We start from the raw sequence: 21,549 nt of genomic DNA, 5'->3' as shown, positions 1-21,549 counted from the left end.
TTATCTTGGACTCCATGCATCAACTTGTTAATTCAACAAATAGGGGTGATAATATTATTGATTTCTTAGCAACAAATATACCCAAAACATCTTAATTATAGAAACTATTGAAGGAATTAGTGCCCACAGAGCAGTAAATGCTAAGCTTTCCATAAATGTAGTCCAAAATAAGAAGCTTAGTTGTTTTAAGAAAGGGGCTATAATCGCTTAAAATGGCAGCTAGAGTCAATTTGCAAATTTTGAGGGCAATAGCAAACACCAAAATACTAAGGATACATGGAATCACTTCCTTGACATCTCGGAAAAAGCTAAGCCACAGGGAGAAAAGATTTTTTAATTCCCATTTTGCATTAAAAAGAACACCTAGGAAAACATCCATATAAAGGGTTATTGGGTAAGAAAAGAAACACTTAAAAGATTTTTTCATAACAGCCATGACAATATATATATTTAAACACTCACAACATTTTGCACACTTCTGGTACACCAAATGGCGGCAAACACCCAATACAGGACATACAGAATGGCATTCCCACCCGTGTGAAATATTTTAAAAAATTTTTTCTAAAAAAAGGTAAAATACTCAACAAGTGTACACAATGATTATGCCAAAATAAAATTTTCTCAAAACTCTTGCAAAAATTGTTCTCAATTGGACCTTCTATCAAGTTTTGTTTTATTCACTCTTTTAAACAGTATGCAGCGATCATCTTGCATTGTAATATAAAATATTTGTAGTCATACTCAATATTCATATACAAACACACATTATCTTTGTGCTTTAAGCAAAAAAATAACACCTAAACCCTAAAAGCCACTTCCTTCAAAAAAAGACTGATGCTTCACTAGCTTCTTGAACAAACCATCCTTAATGGCCATCAATTCGGCATACGACCCCTTCTCAGCTATTCGTCCATTTTCTAGCACAGCAATCAAATCTGGAGAGCAATAATGCAGTATGAGATGGATGTGAAAACGGTAACACAGAAAATGAATGATTTTTATCACAAGATTATTGACATGAATGGATTCTGGCAACTTGTTTCATTTAGGCATTCAAATTATGCACTGTGCTGACGTTTGGAATGGGAACTATTTAAGAGAACAATATGAAACTAATAACCTCATTTCTTATGCAAGCAAATGCTAAAAAGCTGTATTAAGCACTTCTTTGACGTTCATGCATAACTAGATCATGGTCACTTGAATACATGGAGAAATTATTATTAGCTTTGTGTGGTTTCCAAGGAGCTATTTCTATATTTTTATGAAATATGAGTATTTATTGATACATCATCTAAATGGGCAGGGTAAGCCCATGTAAAAATCGCTAATATGTTTCTATGGTGACCTATTATCATTTACTAATGTAACAACATCACATGCTTGGAGCATATGTGATTGTGCCTCACCTGCATTTCGAATTGTGGACAGTCGATGTGCTATTGTCAAAACAGTCCGTCCCTTCATTATTCTCTCCAAAGCCTCCTGAACCAAGTGCTCACTCTCTGAATCCAAGGCACTGAAAGAAACAATGAATCAAATAGTCATGTACTATAAGTAACACAACTCGTGTCTACAATTTCAACACTGCTCATTACTCTTGTCTATCTCCTATTAGAATTTAATCCAGGCCATTAGGTTACAAAGAAAATTTCCAGTAATTCTTGAATACACAGCATTCCTCTCTTTTATCATGATCAGATTTTAAAAGCATTTTTGGTAAAAAATCTTGGTACAAATTCTAACCAAAATATTGATGGGGTCAGAAATCCTTCTCCCACATAACCATGCCTCTCAAAATCTTGAAAATTTCAAAAAGCATAGAGCTTTTGCTCAATTATATTCAACTCTCACACACCTCACAGGGTTTTGCCATATGTAAGGGTCATACAAGATGTGACTAGGAGGATGGAAGGGAGATGGTAGCTGACAATCGCACCACAATCACCCCAATTCATGAAATGATCATTATACTGCAAACTAGTAAAACATTAAATGAATTCCACATGTAAAATAGAAATATTATTTTAAAGACACTTCCTTAATTTCCTTGAGAGTTTGCAGGAGATCAAAAGTGACCAAAAACAATGGTTCATGCAATTAAAAGTGAGTCATGATGAGGTTACCAGAATAAATTAAACGAAATAAAGGAAACAGTTCCAAACATAGAGGGCATGAGATGCATATTTCTTGAGAAGCTGGGCAAAGTAAACTTAAATTCAACTTACATCATCCATTTTATCTTTATTCAGAAAAAATTAAGTTTCCACCAAAATGGAAGCAAAATATGTCAGAGTCTGCAACAAAACGCTTAGACTTAAAATGCCTAGGGTTTTTTGTTTAAATAACTGATGAATGGCAAATGACTTGTTTTCTTTAAATATTCTATTTTTAAAAGGTGTAATTCCATGGACACATGGAAACGTGCAATAAATGCATAAACTGGTATTAAGGGTTGTACTAACCTAGTGGCTTCATCCAGAAGAAGAATCTTTGGGTTCTAAAATGAAAAATATTGCTATTATTATTATGCACCAATAAAAATGGCTGAGCAATATACATTCTTGTAAAATCTCTCCAAGGATTTAGGTATTCCACTACTATGGTAAGAAATATAATCACAACCTCAGGGCAGGTACATATCAATTATACCAATTCTTTATCCGTGTACTCCCTGGATTAGTTTTAATCTAGAAATGGAATAGATGTTAAAAATTGGCACCCACTTCTGACTGAATAGATCAATAGCTAATGTAGTTCATACTTTATCCAATCCATTAACATTTCATTCATAAGAATATGGGTGAGGGCAAACTAAATATGTGCTTATTGGAATGAAAAATTCTGAAAAAGTCATTTTATTGACACTGCATAAGTTTACCCTAGGGAGTCACTCAAGAAGAAGGCTGCTATATTAATAGGGCGACAGGGCATATTAAAATAAATACATAAAAACGCGCAAATCATATTTGTAACATTCCAAGACAAATTTAAATTACATTCAATAAATGTGCCAATATTGAGTTTTGAAAAAGCTTGGTTGCATTTCAATTTCTCCATTGTGTATCTCGAAAAATATTTATGAAAAAATACCATTTATTCACCCATAACGTTTGAATAGAGATGAGAAGCATGAAGTTCTAAATACTATTTGCTCCACAAATAATACAATAGTCATGACATTTAAGCAAAAATTAGAACTTTCCCTTGGATAACAACACAGACATTTATGGTAAACAAACTTTGAAACATTGGCAAATGGAAGCAAGAAACATGCAATAGTAACCACAAGAAGTAGACAAAGAGATTATTAGTCTTAGCCTTAAAGAGTATTTCACTAAAATTAGGGTTACATAGATATGTCGATTTTCTTGAATGCCACACTTCTAAACCAAAAATAGTAATGGTGTCCATATCTGAGTAAAATATCATTTCGTATTTGCAGAAAAACTCATATCCTTAATTGTTTTGTGATTCCTATATTATTATTCCATTTTGACATACAAGAAGAAATTTAATATTAAAGGTAAATACTTGAAACTGAAAAAAATGTTAGACCCATCTATAGCATTTAATATTGCTCAATCATAGATAAAAAATGTTGTGATTATACTGGAAATTTTTCACTTTGTAGACATATTATTTAAAAATGCTTTTCTTGCAGCACATTGGCTCCAAACCCACTATAATTGTGGGATTTCCAGATGAAGAGCTAGGCAGATGATCTTTAAATTAACAAAACAATATTCAGCCCAATGCAATGATGATATTATTTGGAGTTATAAGGTAAAAATAAAGAAGGCAATCTAATACTGAATCCAGTCTACATTCAACATGAAGAATAGATCATCACACAGGAAAAACCTTCAAAGGATCACTTTCATAATCATAGCATCATCATCATCAATATTTCAATCCTAGGATTGAAGCCCATATCTTTCCATTCTACTTCATTTGAATGCAAGGCAAGGCTGCATAATCTAGGAAGAATAATGCAGTGGTTTCCTATTGCCTTCCACATGACAGTACTGCAACCGGAAATTTTTCTCGTTCCGAAATACCATTTTTGTGTTTTTCTGTTAATGTGGGGTTGTCTCGTTCCTAAAAACCATAAACAAATTTTTTCTAAGCAGAAAAATTTTTGCCAGTCACAGGGATTGGACCTTTTGCTCCACAGGCAGTAACACTACCTCTGGTCCACCCCCACTAAAAATGTTAGCACAATAACCCAAAAATAATAGTACATTTTGAGTGGCATTACTTAAAACTGTTTTCATCAATGTCAGCATGATCCTTCATTTACCTGATGAATGGATAAGCACAAATACATGCCAAAAATACAGCAAGAAAAAAGGACTATACAGGGTTCGTCCGGAAAATAAGTGTACTGAGCTCAGGAAAAAAAATTTATTACACTTTTACATATCTTAAGCTAATATTCCTCAAAATAGGACCCTTGTGAGTCGATACACTTGTTCCAGCGGCGTTCCCATTCCTGGAACGCTCCCGCAAAGGCATCATCGGGAACCTCTCGAAGACTCGTCGTCGACCTCTTCTCTGCCCTCCACGAACATCTTGTGCCACCGAAAGATCATGTTTCTGGACATGGCTGACTCCCCGTAAGCCTGGTTAATCATACCGACAGTTGCGGTAGACGATTTCCCAAGCTTTACCACAAATTTGATGGAATAACGCTGCTCCAAAAACTTTGGCATCGCGTTCCGTGACGTTGGGTCGAGCGTGGAGGTTCGCGTTAACAGAGCTCCTCACTACACCACAGCTCAGAGCCAACTGCCTTTTTCAGCATCGCTTGCCAACATACCCCCCTCCAATCGCAGCCCGTCAGAGCAGTGCTGGGCGTGCCTGGAGCGGCGCGCCCAGCCCAGGAGTCAGTACACTTATTTTCCGGACGAACCCGGTATTTCATTTTTGAAAACATAGTGTATGATCTTACAAACATAGGGATCAGTACTTGAGCAGATATGGCACCTGCTTTCCTCTTGAATTGAATTTGAATATCGACAAACCAGTCAGGAAATCATCGATAAGGGAGTCAACAAGCAATTCAGCCAATGGATCCTCTTCACTGCTTCAAAGCACTCCCACCACATTCACAAGCATCCAAAACAGATTCACCTTGATAATAGCCCTGGCTATGGCAACCCTCTGCTTCTGCCCACCGGAAAGCATCACCCCTCGCTCCCCCACCGTCGTCTCAAACTGCTCAGGCAGTGCCATTATGAAGTCGAGGGCATTGGCCTCCCGAGCAGCCTCCTCCACGCTCTGTTCCACATCGCTATGGTAACCCTCCTCTTTGCCCTCCACCCCACCATGGTGGCCCACACCATACAGTATATTCTCCTTTATGGTGCCAGAGAAGAGCACTGGCTCCTGGAAATGAGATAATGTTTCAATTCCAACTGCACCAAGTGACCATCTCATAATCAATTACTGCAGAAATATTTGGATATTTCAAGAGTAGAGGGTGTGGAGATGGATGGATAAAGTGAAATGGATGAAAAGCAAAGCAAAGAAAGAAGTCCCAGGTATGGTAGGGGAATAGAGAAGACTGCCAGGAGAAATTTGAAGGAGGAAGGAGTAGTGACTGAGTTAAAATGGAATGTGCATACTGAGTTAAAATGGAATTTTGAAGACTTCTATACATAAAGGGTTGTGGGAATGTTGAGAAGGCAGGGTAGAGAAGGAACTGACATAATGGATGGAGTGAAGGGGGGTTGACAATCTGCGGGCCTGAGGGGCCGTTTATACTGAGGCCACAAGGTGGGCACTCTTTGTGGTTAGAACCTCCTTTTTCTGCTAGTTGAGGAGCCTCCTTGTTTCTGAGCCCACGCCACTGCTCCATCCCAGTCATTTCTCCTGACCAACTTGCTCAGTAGCACCATTTACCCTCACCTGTGCCTGGTGCCCTAAGTACTTTGGGGTCATCTAATTTTGTTTCAATAAATTTCAAGTGACACAGAAAGGCACTGCACTTTTTGTGCTTTCTTCCAGCACACCATAGAATTACTTCAACTTTATTTTTGGTTTTAAGGTATTTAGTATGGGTATTCAGTGGATCTCAGAACTGAATTGTTGCCTAGTTTTTATCTTCATAAAACATTCTTTAACAGACAGATTAATTTAACCACTAATACAATATCATCTAATGCAAACACTTCTATGATTGAATGGATTGAATAGATAACTTCTCTGCACAGCTAAGTATTGACAAATACCTTGTACCATTACTATATATTATTTAAATCCAAAAAAGCACAGGATCAAATTTTGACAAGAAATAAATGGAGAGTTGCACTGATGTCATCTACATCTCAGGTTTATTTACACCATTGTCATGAATCTTACGCCAGTTGGTGAATCAGCTGTTATATCATATTACCCCAGGATGAATATGATGAATTTGATTGGCTTCCAGGCATTTTACTTGGAAATTATGATGCACACTTCATATTTAACAGCTATATTTCAAAAATTTAGATTTATGCAAAGTGTAAAAGTTTGAGAAAATAAAATTTGTAGCAACTATTGCCACAAAAAGGTAGATTGGTGAAGTTTTACCACTTGCATTATTTTTCTGTAGGGAATTCACAGAGACATTTTATACATTGTTTTATTTTTTTAGTCACCTGGAATTGTCTTTTTTTATAAAGTTAATAAAATTAAAAATGTGTCAATTAAAGTTGCAAAAGTGGAGAAAAATATGTTAAAAATGAGGAAAATGGCAATCTGAAATGACAAGTAAAGAGTGTTTTTGATCAGTTAGACAAAATGATTGCAAGTGCACCTAAAAGAAAACAATTAATAATACAGGGGTATTAGAGTGCAATAGTAGGCAAAGGGAGACACGGGAGTGACAGAGTTGAGAAGGATTTAGGAGAAAGGAATGACCAAGGCGAGAAAAATATAGTTATGCAGGAGATAAAGGTTAATTGTAACTTCATCTGTATTAAACACCACTGTAGATGTGGTTACCCTTGGAAAATGCTGTAATATTTATGGATATCATATTATAGTTACGATGGGATTTAATAATAGTATAATCAACTCACATGCCCGGGAGCACGTACAAATTTAGATCCCAATTTAGGGATAACTAAGTGTATTGTTAAATTAAAGAGAATGAAGAAGGGAAGGAGTACAAGAAAATAGACTATAGAACATTTAACTGGAGAAAAAAGGAAAGAGTGCCAGGATGTAGTTAGTTTAGGGTTATTGCTGAAAATACAGAATTTCCCATCATTTATATTCCATAAGTGTGAGCTGAAATATGACTGAACAATTGTCTTGCTGAGTGAAGTAATACAAACTGAATGCATGGAAACGTTAAAAGAGGTTTTTAGTACCCAACTCACCTGACTGACAGAGGCCATGTGGGAACGAAGCCAACCTGGGTCAATGTCAGAAATCGAGACTCCATCCAAAGATATGATGCCCTTGTCAGGGTCATAGAGGCGAAGGAGGAGGGCAGCAAGGGTGCTCTTCCCTGACCCACTGGCCCCAACCACCGCATACATTGTCCCTGCCTCAACCTCGAGATCCAAGCCACAGAAGACAGGCTCTGTGCGTGAAGGATAGCGGAACCACACGTCTTTGAAAGCTATCCGTCCAGTTGGAGTGGCAGCTGGCCTCAGCCCCTCTGTTGACATGATAATGATGTTAAAAACTGAACAGCACACAAACCACTAACCACAACAGACTCATTCATTAAACATTTATGTTCAAGCCACAAAATAATCACTTCATACTGTAGTCATAACAGAACTTTTTGATCTTTGTTCATAATTTTGTAATGTTATGACAGATGCAAATCCCTATGCAAAATTAAATGTCATAACCCTCGAACAATCCTCGGTAACATTCAAGCCTAGTGACCCAGTGTTGCCCCTGTCCTCATCACTCCAAATGGGACTGTCCCTGTCACCAAATACCACTTCAGTGCAATGAAAGAATATGCCTTCTTATGGGCTGAAGAAGAAAGAGAGAAAGCTGATAAATACTTCTTTGTGCCACAATGTCATCCGAAAATGGTTGAAAAAGAAAACATTGACTGCTAATCATTGCAGCTATTGTATACATTTATGCAGTACAACAAATTTATCCAATATCCTGAATATTTATACTATATGGCATCTTCCTTTTAAAAATGCTACCACCATTGACACATTTATCTTTAGAAGACTGCTAGAAGTTACCTTAACGATTTCAGAAATTACAGACACGTTCACCCTGGCAGGACCCACCAGTGGGTCACACTAGTATCAGCTTCCCTGGTAGTGTGATTCACCAGAGGGTCACACCTTTATCTGCTTTGCTGTTGGTGTGACCCATTGGTGGGTCACACCGTAATAAGATCCGCATTAGATGTTTGAAGGCATATTGAGGTGTTCCGTGCCAGTTAAATAGTTATATTTTGTATTAACTTGTTATATTTTGTATTTTTGCCTAATAATTTCAAAACTAAGAAACAAAGAAGTCAAATTAGCTCAGTATTGGGATTCACTCATTTTTCTGAGGATATTTATGTATTTTATATGGCAGGCAGTAATAAAAGAGGAAAATCACATAAACTTTTTCATTTGTGTTCCAAAAAATATAAAATAAGTAAACTATTTCCATGTTTTATTAAAATATTCCAAGCATAATGCTGGTTTATTACCGCAATAAGTTTTAACCTTTTTAGTGTTTTTCATTGCTGCTAACCTTCCGTCTATTTTGCTAATTGTGTTATAGCACTCTTTACATCTTTTTTGCATTACCCTAGTCGCACCTACACATTTCTTTAGACAATGTTGCTTTTTCTTTGGTGCTTGTGTTGAACCAGCAATCTAAGTTGATCAAGTAAAGTGGAAATAATGTCTTCATAATATAGTAAAATGCTCAGGTTTTTCAGACTCCCCAACTCTTTGTGGATACACCAAGAATTTACCAACACGGTACCATAAAGTTAGTTTAATTGCTATCTTTTTATAGCACTTTATCATCTTCCTTAAGGAAGTATAATATGAAGGCATTTGGTCAGATATGTCAATGCCTTTTTTGGCAGCATTGAAACCAATAATGGTATCTGGTTTTCTAATGATCATGTTAATGTCAACCAAAGTACAATTGTAGGTTGCACGTTGCCAGCATAAGTACAGGACTCTTGTCTGTCCATTTCACAAATTTTATTCTATCTGAATTTAGCAGCTATATTATGTCACCCAGTTTTTGTTTGCTCTTTGTATGTAAATCCATATCCTTCAAATCCAAATGAACACTGTGTATTCATTTGGATTTGAAGGATGGCCAGAAATAGCATTTGATGATCTGGCTTGAGGATACATATTATTCATCTGAAAGTTAAGAATCACAAAATCTAACATTCTCTGACAGTCTGAGTTGGGAATTCATGTTTTGGTGCCACTTGATGCCCTTCAACCTACTGCTTACTCGGAAAAAATGACATTACTTGATGTGCCCACGGGTGGGTTACAAGGCCTGACATGGAAATTTTGGCTTCCGGGCTTTGTCGGTAATCCATGAGAATGTGATATATTAAATTTAAATCTGTATGAAAACAATTAAATAGAATAGTGTAGACAAAAATAAAGTAAAAAATTAATATTTTTCCATCATGAAAATGCCACCAAATACGAAATATCTTGTAGTGCCCTACCGCCACCAGGGCATGCATAGGAAATCGCACACCAGGTTGAACATGCTAACCACTTCCTGGAATCATTTGACAAAAATTATTGTCATTTAACTTATGTAACTGTAATGATTAGTAGTATATAGTCGGTACATGACATGTCAAGTTGGCTGCTGGATGCCTTGATAAAAATGACCCTTTTTATAATCACTTGAAAATAATAATTTAATTGTCTCATAATGGAAGCTTGCTCCTTCACAATTATTTGCAGCTAATGCATACAAATATCCTGCCCAGAGCATTCCAATAATACAAATAAAACACTTAGATGCAGGGAACTACCATGCAGTACGATGAAATGTGGCAGCAACAATATGCTTCCACTGTTTTCAGAAAAATTTTCAGATAAGCACAGATTTCATGAGGAAATTTTCACCTTTTAATGGGATCAATGGTTGACGATCAATGAGATCCCAAAGTCGTGTGCTGGCCCCAATCCCTCTCATGGCCTCCGAGTAAAAGGATGAGATACCAGCAACTGAGATTCCAACATAGGCAGCATAAAGCAGGAATGAAGAGAGCTGTCCCACAGTGAGAGATTCTTCTGCCACCATTCCACCTCCATAGCACAACACCGAGAGAATCATTACATTTCCTCCCAATCCTGTCTGAAAGTTAATTGCATGATTTTCAAAGGATTATGACATTGGTAGGAGAAATTTTAATCAAATTCTTTAGTGCAATATCCTACTTTTAAAAATCCTTGCTCACATTTTCACTTCAGCTGTTTTTCAAGGCTACCTCAGTCAAACTATATAGATAAAATTTCGATATCTCTTGGATAAAGTGCATTTTTACAAATAATTAGAAGAATATTTCATATTGCAAATTCAGATCAACATATATATATATTATAAATTATATATATATATATATATATATATATATATATATATATATATATATATATATATATATATATATATATATAATATAAATTATATACTCATATATACAGAAACATATATAAGGAAAAGGGATAGGAACACGTATAAAGGACGAACACAATAGAGGTGGGGAAGGCGGAATCGAACGGATCACAAGAGTAAAAATATTTCCTCAACCGGGACTCGAACACCGGATCTTTCCACTTGCCGGGCGGATGCTCTTAACCACTTGAGCTATCGAGGATAGTCAATTTACCCTGAGATCCGTGGGTCTAATATGTCGCCAAGCGCCCCGATTCTTTCAGCCAAGAGATGGCGTCAAGGGGCTGTTTCACCCACCAAAGGAGAAATAGACAATACACAAGGAAAGGAATGGACAGTGGGTTAGAATTCATTCAACATCATACAGGAAAGGAACAGTGCGTTTCGTGGCACGCATAGCCAGAAGAAAGAGATGAGCCACATTGGCCAAATACACATTCAAACACGAAATCCCGCCAAACGGCGAATAAATACTCATATATACAGAAACATATATAAGGAAAAGGGATAGGAACACGTATAAAGGACGAACACAATAGAGCATCCGCCCGGCAAGTGGAAAGATCCGGTGTTCGAGTCCCGGTTGAGGAAATATTTTTACTCTTGTGATCCGTTCGATTCCGCCTTCCCCACCTCTATTGTGTTCGTCCTTTATACGTGTTCCAATCCCTTTTCCTTATATATGTTTCTGTATATATGAGTATTTATTCGCCGTTTGGCGGGATTTCGTGTTTGAATGTGTATTTGGCCAATGTGGCTCATCTCTTTCTTCTGGCTATGCGTGCCACGAAACGCACTGTTCCTTTCCTGTATGATGTTGAATGAATTCTAACCCACTGTCCATTCCTTTCCTTGTGTATTGTCTATTTCTCCTTTGGTGGGTGAAACAGCCCCTTGACGCCATCTCTTGGCTGAAAGAATCGGGGCGCTTGGCGACATATTAGACCCACGGATCTCAGGGTAAATTGACTATCCTCGATAGCTCAAGTGGTTAAGAGCATCCGCCCGGCAAGTGGAAAGATCCGGTGTTCGAGTCCCGGTTGAGGAAATATTTTTACTCTTGTGATCCGTTCGATTCCGCCTTCCCCACCTCTATTGTGTTCGTCCTTTATACGTGTTCCTATCCCTTTTCCTTATATATGTTTCTGTATATATGAGTATTTATTCGCCGTTTGGCGGGATTTCGTGTTTGAATGTGTAATATAAATTATATATATATATAAAATTATGTATATATATATAATTATATATTATATATATATATATATATATATATATATATATATATATATATATATATATATATATATAATTATATATATATATATACATTATAAATTATATATATATGAATATACATACATATACACATATACACACACAGACACATACTTCTAAGATTACTGTCACTGGTTATTACAATATGTGAAACTATTATTTGAAATAACCTTTGGCAAAATACTAATTTCATACAATGATCATTTTTTAGAATTTCTGGATTACACAATTAGATTTACTATTTTATCAACTGCATACCATTCCAAAAAATACTCCTCTAGCTAAGGCTTCTTTGTATGCAAGTTCCAGCACTTCAAGTGTTTTTTTCTTATATGCTGCAATTTCATGAAGTTCCCCACTGAAGGACTTCACGGTCCGCACATTGGCTATCCGCTCCTCTGCCACATGGGTTGCCACTGCCAGCGAGTCCTATTTCAACAGGAAACATATATAAGGAAAACTGATGAGATAAGAATAATTATCTAAGTGAGACAGTGACACAATAGAGCTGCAACAAATTCCATCAAAAATTCCGGGTAAATTAAACTATTTCCCGTGAAAATATCTCCATTTATTTTATAAGTTTTCATTTCAAGGCTAATTACCTCAAAAATTTGTAGGATTTGCACTTTGGGCAATAAATTGTTTGAATATTCATATTTTGTAGCAAAAATAGCAAGCTTACCATAAACATGTACTGACCTGCACAGATTTAGTTATGTTCTTAACAAATCGCCCATACACAACAGCCAGACCAGCCATTGGTGGTACAATTGACAGGCCAACTAGGGCCAGCTGCGGCGACAAGTAGAACTGAAAAAATATTGCAATGTTATTACATGCTCCTGAATTTTATTAATCACCAACAGAATGCATTGTATTTGATTAAAACTGATTATAAGACATTTATCAAGGAAGCATAGTATTTAAACACTTAACTTAGTTAATTGATCGGAAGTGATTGAAGGAAGCACCTATTTTAGGAAAGAGCCACCCCAATGAAATTATATGATGAAGGTGCAAAAGCAACTGAAGAGCACATTGAATGTGGTGTTATCATGCACCTTATTAATGTACCTATTCTATCTACACTTCCATTTGACATTAATGAAACTTATATGCAGGAATTTCACTCATATTTTCTTTCTCCCCGTTGATGGTCACCTGTGTGACCGAAATACCGGTATAGGAGTTTCTTCTTAATTATTTTTATTGGCCTTAGGATCTTCTTTCTTGAGATTATTATCTTATAATCAATTTCACATATGGTAGATGTCGTCATTTAGGAACATACAGTTGTTCATAGATAATATAGTATACAGCACAATATACAATCACATAAAATACTTATTTGAAAATAATTGCATACATACACCTAATATTCTACTCACGCTAGGCCTTATAGTTTTAGGCTAGTAAAGTCGAGCTCATAATACTCCTCTATTGAGTATAACGGAATGGAGGTAAGCCAATCACGCAGCACCCTGCGGAACACCACATTGTGGGCTGACTTTACAGATTTTGGAAGCATATTAAACAATTTGATAGGTAGACCTTCAACTTTGTAAGTCCTTTCTAGCCTACAGTATGGAAAATCCATATTAGACTTGGCTCTGATGACACTAACATTCTAATTAATGCTAATTTCATGGATGAGCTGACACAGAACAGTACTTCAGCAATGAAGATAATATTCTATTGGTGCAAGGAAAAGTCTGAATCTAAATAACTATAAATCCCAGGCCATCCATTTCTCTCTCAACCCCTCTAAAATTAGCCCCTTAAACATGACTTGATAACCAAGCCATGCTCTGTGTTGTAAGTATAAAATTCCTCAGTATGCCTATAGACGAGTTGAACGTGGGAGCCTCACATGAATGCCAAATCAGGAAAATTAAGCTCAGCATGCTTCCTTCTAAGAACACTGTAAGTAGGGATGTGCTAAAACTGTTATATTATGGTATTGTGGCTTCCCTTATTATTTATGGCATTATTCATAGGGCTCATCCCCTCATTCAAAAAAATTTGCATACCACAAAAGAAAGCCAATCATCACTGCCCCTAAACCTACCATACCATCATCCCTCTCAATATTTCAGACCTTGGTCTCCAACTATAACCGTGTGCGTATGAATATTATACATCAAACAGCATTTATCAGAATATCAAAACAAATTCACAATACCACAAACACCGGACTGGAACAGAATTGGATAGTCACATTCAATATACCAGGACAAATGTGGCAGACCTACGTCCATGGGGCCAGCGCTATAGCAACTAGCTGCCACAGGCTTATAAAGAAAAAAATATGTAATTTAAAATGATTTAAAGATGTTTCTCATTGAGAATAATTACTAGATAATTTCAGAGTTTATTAATGATAAATCATGACCCCCCCCTCCCATGTGCATAAACTTTGATTTATGTCAATACTGTCCACCTATGTATCAATTCTCATGTTGTAAATCATGAGCAACATATAATTTCAATCCTACTGTATACTGTTTTGAATTATTATTCTCTTGCATCATCACTAACCATTTTGTTAGCTGTGAACAGAATGTAATATATATAATTATGACTTGTCCTATATAGGATCTATGCTCCAAACCTTTAGACCAAAATAAATATTATTTTTATTCAAATTTGGAAGGATAAAGTTGTTCTGATGGGCAATTCCAATTAAAAGTATCTCAGCAGTTTATGCTAGTGAAAATACTTGCCATCATTGACACTCCTGCAATGACCATTACAGAAGAACGGAGTCCATCAGATATGTTCATTGTTACAGACTGGCTGACTACAGCTGTATCAGCAGATAGCCTATTGATCAATTCACCAGTTTTATTCGTATCAAAAAATCCCACTTCTTGCTTCATTATCGAAGAAAACACTTTTGTTCTAAGAGCCTGAGTTATTCTTTGGCCTGCAAGTTAAAATATCATCAAGACTTACTACACTTACCAAAATCTATAATTACTACAACATTAAATAATATAACATTAATTACTATGAAATTAATCACTATAAAATTAATTACTATGATATAACAAATTATAAACCATGTAAAAATACTAGACTAGCAGGATTACACATATTCAATATGATATAGTCATAGAAATTTATACAGAAATAAAAATATTAATGCATTTATAAATAACTGTTAATAAGGAAAATTAAAACTGGATTCAGCAAGATCCACTCAGATTTAGTATGACAATATCACATCACTGAATACAGTGAATAGTATACCTCCAGCTAGATTCAAGCACAGGGCCATCGCAAATTTAAAGCAGCATCCTCCCAAAGCTAGCAAGATCCAGCTAGATCCATTATGACAGTATTTCTTTCTGTAGGAAGATACTGAATTCTTACTTGAGTCTACTACTTTTCTCCAAAATCTAACTGGATCTCGCTTTAACCTATTACATATTACAGCCGGAATTTTTACCAGGGATTGAAACTTCCTCAAAAGTAATACGCACTAGTGTTAGTGAAATAATGACCACATTAATAGAAATAGTACCAGCAGATATAGGACCATGTAATATCTGAAATATGACACCCTTCAAATATCATCTGATGACTGAAAACCACAGTAATTAACACAATCATTAGCTTTGTAGACGAGGATAGAACTTAACATAATGCTAACCACTGCATGGTTTGTTTCTCTCATTAACAGTAGGTTGGAATCCCATTTATTTTCCCAGGGCTAACTTTGGCTTCCCAAGGAGATCCATTTCCCAAATATTTACACCAATAGCTTTAGTGAATTGAAGGTACCCTCGGATAACATGGGGATGGAACCCAATCCCTCAGATATAAATAGATCAATTATTTACCCACTAGGTTACCGTACCCATAACATTCAAACAACTGGTCCTAAATTTGTTATAAAATAGTGAAACTTTAACATGTTCTGCAGTAGTACATTTTAAGGCCCTCATGTCCATGCCTAATGTTTTCAACTACAATGCTTGGGGCTCATTATAAATTTTACTTTTACCTACCACTACTTGAATTGATAAGTTCTTATCACATGAGTCCTTCACTTATTATTAAATGGCATTAATGAGTATAGTGTTGCAACAAAAAACAAAAAGGAAACTCGTCATTTTCAGGTCAAGACAGAATCCAGGGGAAGAAATGAGAAGTAATGGTTTTCATATTTTGGAATCCAGTAATCTAATAAGGGTATATCAAGGAAAGATGCAATCGAATTGGTTTGCCATAGCTTATTCAGTGGATGATTTTTTTGTTACAGAATTGATGTTCCCACAAAGTAGGATACTGGCAAATTCACTCATGAAGTCATGACAATTGGGTTACAAGACTGCTGGGTGAATTGCAGCAAAATTTATCACACATTGTAGAAAATGCCCTGCCAATTCCAGTGCTCCTTTTTGCTTTTAAGGAGAATATCCTTACTGTCACATCAATAATTATAGTTTCTATAGAATAGGTAGAAGAAACATACAATTTGATTAACTATGCAACTAGGGATGGAAAGCTCACATATATGCAAAGAAATGGAAAATTTGAACAGCATTGAGAGAGAAATTGGCATTATATGAACTAGCAAAATTAATGCCAGCACCAATTTGTTTTGTTTCCGGAAGTTGTAAATTGAAGTAACTCGCAACACAGAGAATATAGAGACTCGCAGTGTGATTAAGTTCCTTCATTTGATAGGTTACTATGCCCTCAAATTCACAATGAAATGATGGCTGTCCCTCACAGACAATCCAAGAAGTGGAAGACCATCACTCATGGACGATACTAAAACAGTGAAGAAAGTGGAGGACTTTATCCTCGTATTAGACCCAAAGAGCAACCATCCAAATGGTCATGAATGACACTGATCCTAGATACAGCATTCTGTGGAAAATTACTCATGAAGAACTCCACATGTCAAAGGTGTCAGCAGCCTGGGTTCCATGACTACCGACTCCTTTTCAGAGTCAACCACGGCAAAAAAAAACAAGCATCAATCATAAACTTGTAAAACAAATGCTAACTTAATAAAGAGCTAGAAGATACAATAAATGACACACAGAATAATAAAATTTATGTCAACTCTAAGAAGTCTTTATGTGCATTGTCATGAGCAATTCTGAGAGATCTAATAGGTAGCCTCATCACAATAAATAATATCATTTGATTTATATCATTAAACACTAAAATAAGCTAATTAGGATTTTCAATTATCAAGGGATGTGGTAACAGAGAGCATTCAGCCACAGATCAGTGGGCCTAGGTTTGAACCCACTAAGTGCCTCTCACCCCTGTCACCCTAAGCTTCACCGAGCCTTCGCGGTTTTTCCAGCCAACCAGATCTTCCTGGGAAACCACATGAAATAAGAGAATACTCCCCCTCCACTCTCCTTACAGGTGAATTTCACCGCCATATAGTGCTAATTATGAATCATGCTCTACCCTCATCTATGAATGCTAACTTTTCTAGAGAGATAGCCCAAAACACTACCAAGAACATTTAGTACCAAATCCTACACTATTTTTGTCTTTTGACTGTTTTTGTATAACACTATATTTTTAAAAATCTGAATAATTCATATAGTTGCACTACAAAATAATTAAAAATTAATGATTAGAGTGAAATGAATGAGGTTGCTACAATCACTATATTAAATTGAGATTTAAACGTGTACACTTTTACTGAAATACCAAAAGGAACGCTGCTGTTTCTGCTGGAAATGTTTTTTATAACTATACTGCAGCATGCGAAGAAGAAATGCTAGGAAGACTTATCTTTCTAGTCTAGTCATTCTTGCTCAGTAAAATATCCAAACAGCTAAGATTTATGATAGTGTATTGAACTGTAGATATGAAGGAGAATGAAGTGGAAGACATTATAATAATGCGAGAAATAAGATTAAACATAAGGATTTGATGACGAAGTAAATAACTATCAGAAGTGAAAAGGGTGTTGCATAAACCCAAATCAAACCAGAAGAGCATACAGGGTAATTTTAGTTCAGGGGAGGGTGGATTAGTATTGAATGTCAGATAACTATTTAGCAGATGAAAAATACAGCACAATTAAGGATTTGACTAACTGCAAGAATGTAAAGATAATTCTTCCAAATGTATTGAATTTTCAGGAAAATAGCAATAAACACTAAACACATGAAACTTTCAACTTAAGTTCATAAAACATGCATACATCAAATAGATGCTGCTGCATACATCAATAAAACGTAATTATACACCAACCTGATATAGACATTAGATATACTCTTCCGAAATTACAAAGTCCTCCAATAATAAATACACCAAACAAAGCTCCAGCTATCATGTAAAGTTTCTCTTTCATAAGTCCAGCTTCAGAAGTGTATATTATGTCAATGACCTTTCCTAGGCCGAACGGCACAGCCATAGTTACAGACGAGGATACAATGAGGAATAAAATTGCCCCTGTAACATCAATAATAAACTTTTTCAAATCTCAATCAAGCCGTTCTAAGTTTTCAACATAAACAATTTAACTGGAAAATAAAAAATAGGCTCCTCTAGGTTTTCAGACAAACGGAAGTATTTATAAAAACATTAAACTTACCCGTTATTCGCCATTTTTCAGGCTTTGCTAAACACAACAGCCTTCTAATTTCTGAATATTTGGCCTGGTTATTTCGTGAGGCCTCCCTACTATTTACCAACTGTTTCACAATTCTTTGCCTGAGCTGTCGACCGAAACAAAAAACCCTAACTTTGCTTTCAAGAAATGAGATTGAACAAGACTTCTTGCGGAACAGGTTGGGAAGAGCTGACCTACGTGCAAGGGTGGCATAGCTTCTAACTTTATAGTCGTGACATTTAAAATCACCAACACCATTACGACGCGAATATCCCCAATTTATTATTTTACGCGAGCCTTCTCCCCGTGAAATAGAGGAAACAGGTTTATAGAAATACTGAGATGGTTGAAGAGAAGGTTTTATTAATATCTTACAAAATAAACCGGGAGCAATATTCATCTTTGTTTGGAACTACACGGTCGAGACAGTATATACCTTGAATATGAAACATCTATAGACCAGAAATTCAAGACATCGTCAGTTATTAAATCAGCACCCTCCTCAACAAAGTTTACCAATCATTACTGATAGTAGAATTATTGAAAAGTTTATCACACATTCCCCAACTCAGAACTTGTACACGTAAATTTTGATCAAAATGCGCCCGTGCCTCATCCTTTGTTCGCTTTTCGTCTGCTTCAATAGCTTTTCGCCGAGACCACTGTGCGCTCCGGTCACGTGACCAAAGGGTACTACTATGAATGAGATGCTTTTCGTACGAGTTTGACTCCATATATAATTCAAAACACTTCACCTGCTAGCCTATTTATGGCGGTGGACTATATAATTACAAAATCACAAGTCTTATACTTTATTCAAACGCAGAATCGCTCCTTAAATCTTTAATTGAAAGAAAAATACATGTGATGAAACCGGAATCGCAGCATATGAAAGCAGATTTATAATAAATTAAGCGATCACTGACTGATCCACTTAGAAGTGAGTTTGCTTTCTGGACTCGAATTCATATGACTCTGTTGAATTTTATTATTCTCACGATTATGCTTCAATCGTAATTCTCCTTTGTTGATTTAAAGGAGCAATTCATAATAAATATTTTTTCAATGCCTTTTTGGAAGATTAAAAAAAATTACCTTAATTTTTCTCCTATGAACTAACAATATCTAATATGATATTTTATTTAATTTCATAATATAGCTATTAATGAAACAAAAATGGCACTTACTGCAACGATTGCTAGAACCGAATTAGGAGACATTCACATTGGAAACCTCAATAGATTTGGTGTTATATTTTATATTTGTGTGCGTGTAAGTGTATGTCTACACATGCATACATATTTATTTTCCCACGAGAATGCTCAAAAATGTGAGTATAAGTCTGTTCGCAGGCGTGGCTATAGTATGAAACACCTAAAAGCCCATAACAATGCAACAATTTCAAAGAGTAAAAATCATTCACCTTGACCGGGATGCGCGAATGATTTTAAACGCTCTGAAATTGTTGCATTGTAATGCATTCACGGATTACTCCGTTAAAAGTTACCGCCGCGGCATCTCCTGCAGTTTCTTAGAAGTCGTAAAAGACACAAAAAAGGACACTCACGATCTTGTTTTATTAATATTTCGGTGACACAATCATATTTTTCAATGGTAGTAAGAAGACAGAGAACGGATGACGGGTAATACGCGAGGTCACTTTCACACGCACGAACCTTCCGAAGACATTAACTCGCACGCCCTATCCATCTGCTCGATGTACTTCAAATGAATTTAGTTTCTCGAACATCCCCTCAAAGGCGCTTTCCCCTTCTGGCCATCCACAAAACAACGGCAATTTCCTAAATGTCCCTCCGTCACTTTTAAGCGACCCGTCAATTTATTCGACGAAACCCACCAGGCTCTTATCTAAATACTCCTTTTTTTCATTTCTCCCATCCCGCGGTACCACCTCATGGCAATGTACCACGCTCCTCAAGATCCGTATAAACAATCACCAAGGCTCTTGTGAAACTTCTTCCGCAACAGCCTCACTACCAGTTCCCAAAAATTTCTCACTCTACTATATTTCCATTAATGACTGTCATCAATTACTGCCTCCCTTCCTCCTCAGACACACCATTATAACTCAAAACCCTCGAGGCGGTGTACATTTGGCTCCTTGGAGCATTTTTGTCCAAAGACAAAATGGCGTCCTTTGCTTTTGCGTTTCATGCCATCGTCACGCCTGTATTTAGGCCTACATACAGGGCCCGTGCAATAAGTATCGTGACTGTTTCGCTGTAGCCTCAACGGAGCGGTGGATGGATCCGACCGCTCGGCTCGGTAGAGGGGTCCCCATCACTCAGGCGCACTTTAGTTCAGTCGCCTCCGGGCATGCGTTGAGACAGGAGGTGAATTTTTGTGACGTGTGACTGTTTGTGGAGTCATCGCGCCAGCATGGAGCGCACCGTCGAGCAACGCTACGCTGTGAAGTTTTGCGTTAAACTTGGGAGATACGCGTCAGAGACCCTTGAACTCAATAAATAGGGTTATGGGGATGATGCCTTAAGCCGCACAAGAGTTTTTGAGTGGCTTAAAATGTTAAAGGAAGGCCGGGAGCTCGTCGAAGACAAGCACCGCGTCGGACGCCCGAGGACCTCACGACCCGATGCTCAGGTGGCCAAAGTGAAAACGTTTTGGACTCTGGCAGGCGTTTTACCATCGCCCTTATTAGTGAGAAGACCGGCCGTTCAGTCGAAACCGTCCACACCATTGTAATAAAGGATCTTGCGATGAGGAAAGTGTGCGCGAAGCTGGTGCCGAAAGTCTTGAGCGAGGAACAAAAACTGTCGCGGGTGGAAATTTCGCAAGAAATTTAGGACTGCGTCCAGGAAGATGAAAATTTTCTCGACAACGTTATTACCTCAAAGGATAGCTCAAAAGGAGCTCAAAGGATATTGGTTCGACTCCATCGAGGCGGTTCAAGCGGCGTCGACAAAAGCTCTCAACAGTATCCCGGAAATCGACTTCCGGCGAGCTTTTGACGAGTGGCAGACGCCCCTAACTAAGTGTATCGAAGCAGG

The 21,549-nt window shown here is 36.8% G+C and overlaps 1 protein-coding gene across 1 annotated transcript; it reads right to left on the bottom strand.

Moving 5' to 3' along the window:
• Window positions 1-437: 437 nt before the first annotated feature.
• Window positions 438-19,134, bottom strand: LOC139687991 (ATP-binding cassette sub-family B member 10, mitochondrial). Its single transcript, XM_071585381.1, has 11 exons — window positions 18,506-19,134; window positions 18,163-18,363; window positions 14,649-14,851; window positions 12,625-12,735; window positions 12,181-12,351; window positions 10,092-10,323; window positions 7,377-7,660; window positions 5,140-5,394; window positions 2,469-2,503; window positions 1,413-1,522; window positions 438-938 (listed from the first exon to the last, which is right to left on the bottom strand). The coding sequence occupies exons 1-11, from the start codon at window positions 18,921-18,923 to the stop codon at window positions 808-810; spliced, it is 2,151 nt and encodes a 716-aa protein (XP_071441482.1). The 5' UTR covers window positions 18,924-19,134; the 3' UTR covers window positions 438-807.
• Between the last annotated feature and the right edge of the window lie 2,415 nt (window positions 19,135-21,549).

This window comes from Hetaerina americana, unplaced genomic scaffold (genome assembly GCF_022747635.1).
Source record: "Hetaerina americana unplaced genomic scaffold, ioHetAmer1.1.p SCAF_2, whole genome shotgun sequence".
In the NCBI taxonomy this organism is placed as follows: domain Eukaryota; kingdom Metazoa; phylum Arthropoda; class Insecta; order Odonata; family Calopterygidae; genus Hetaerina; species Hetaerina americana.
This window is presented reverse-complemented; position numbering and strand designations above follow the sequence as displayed.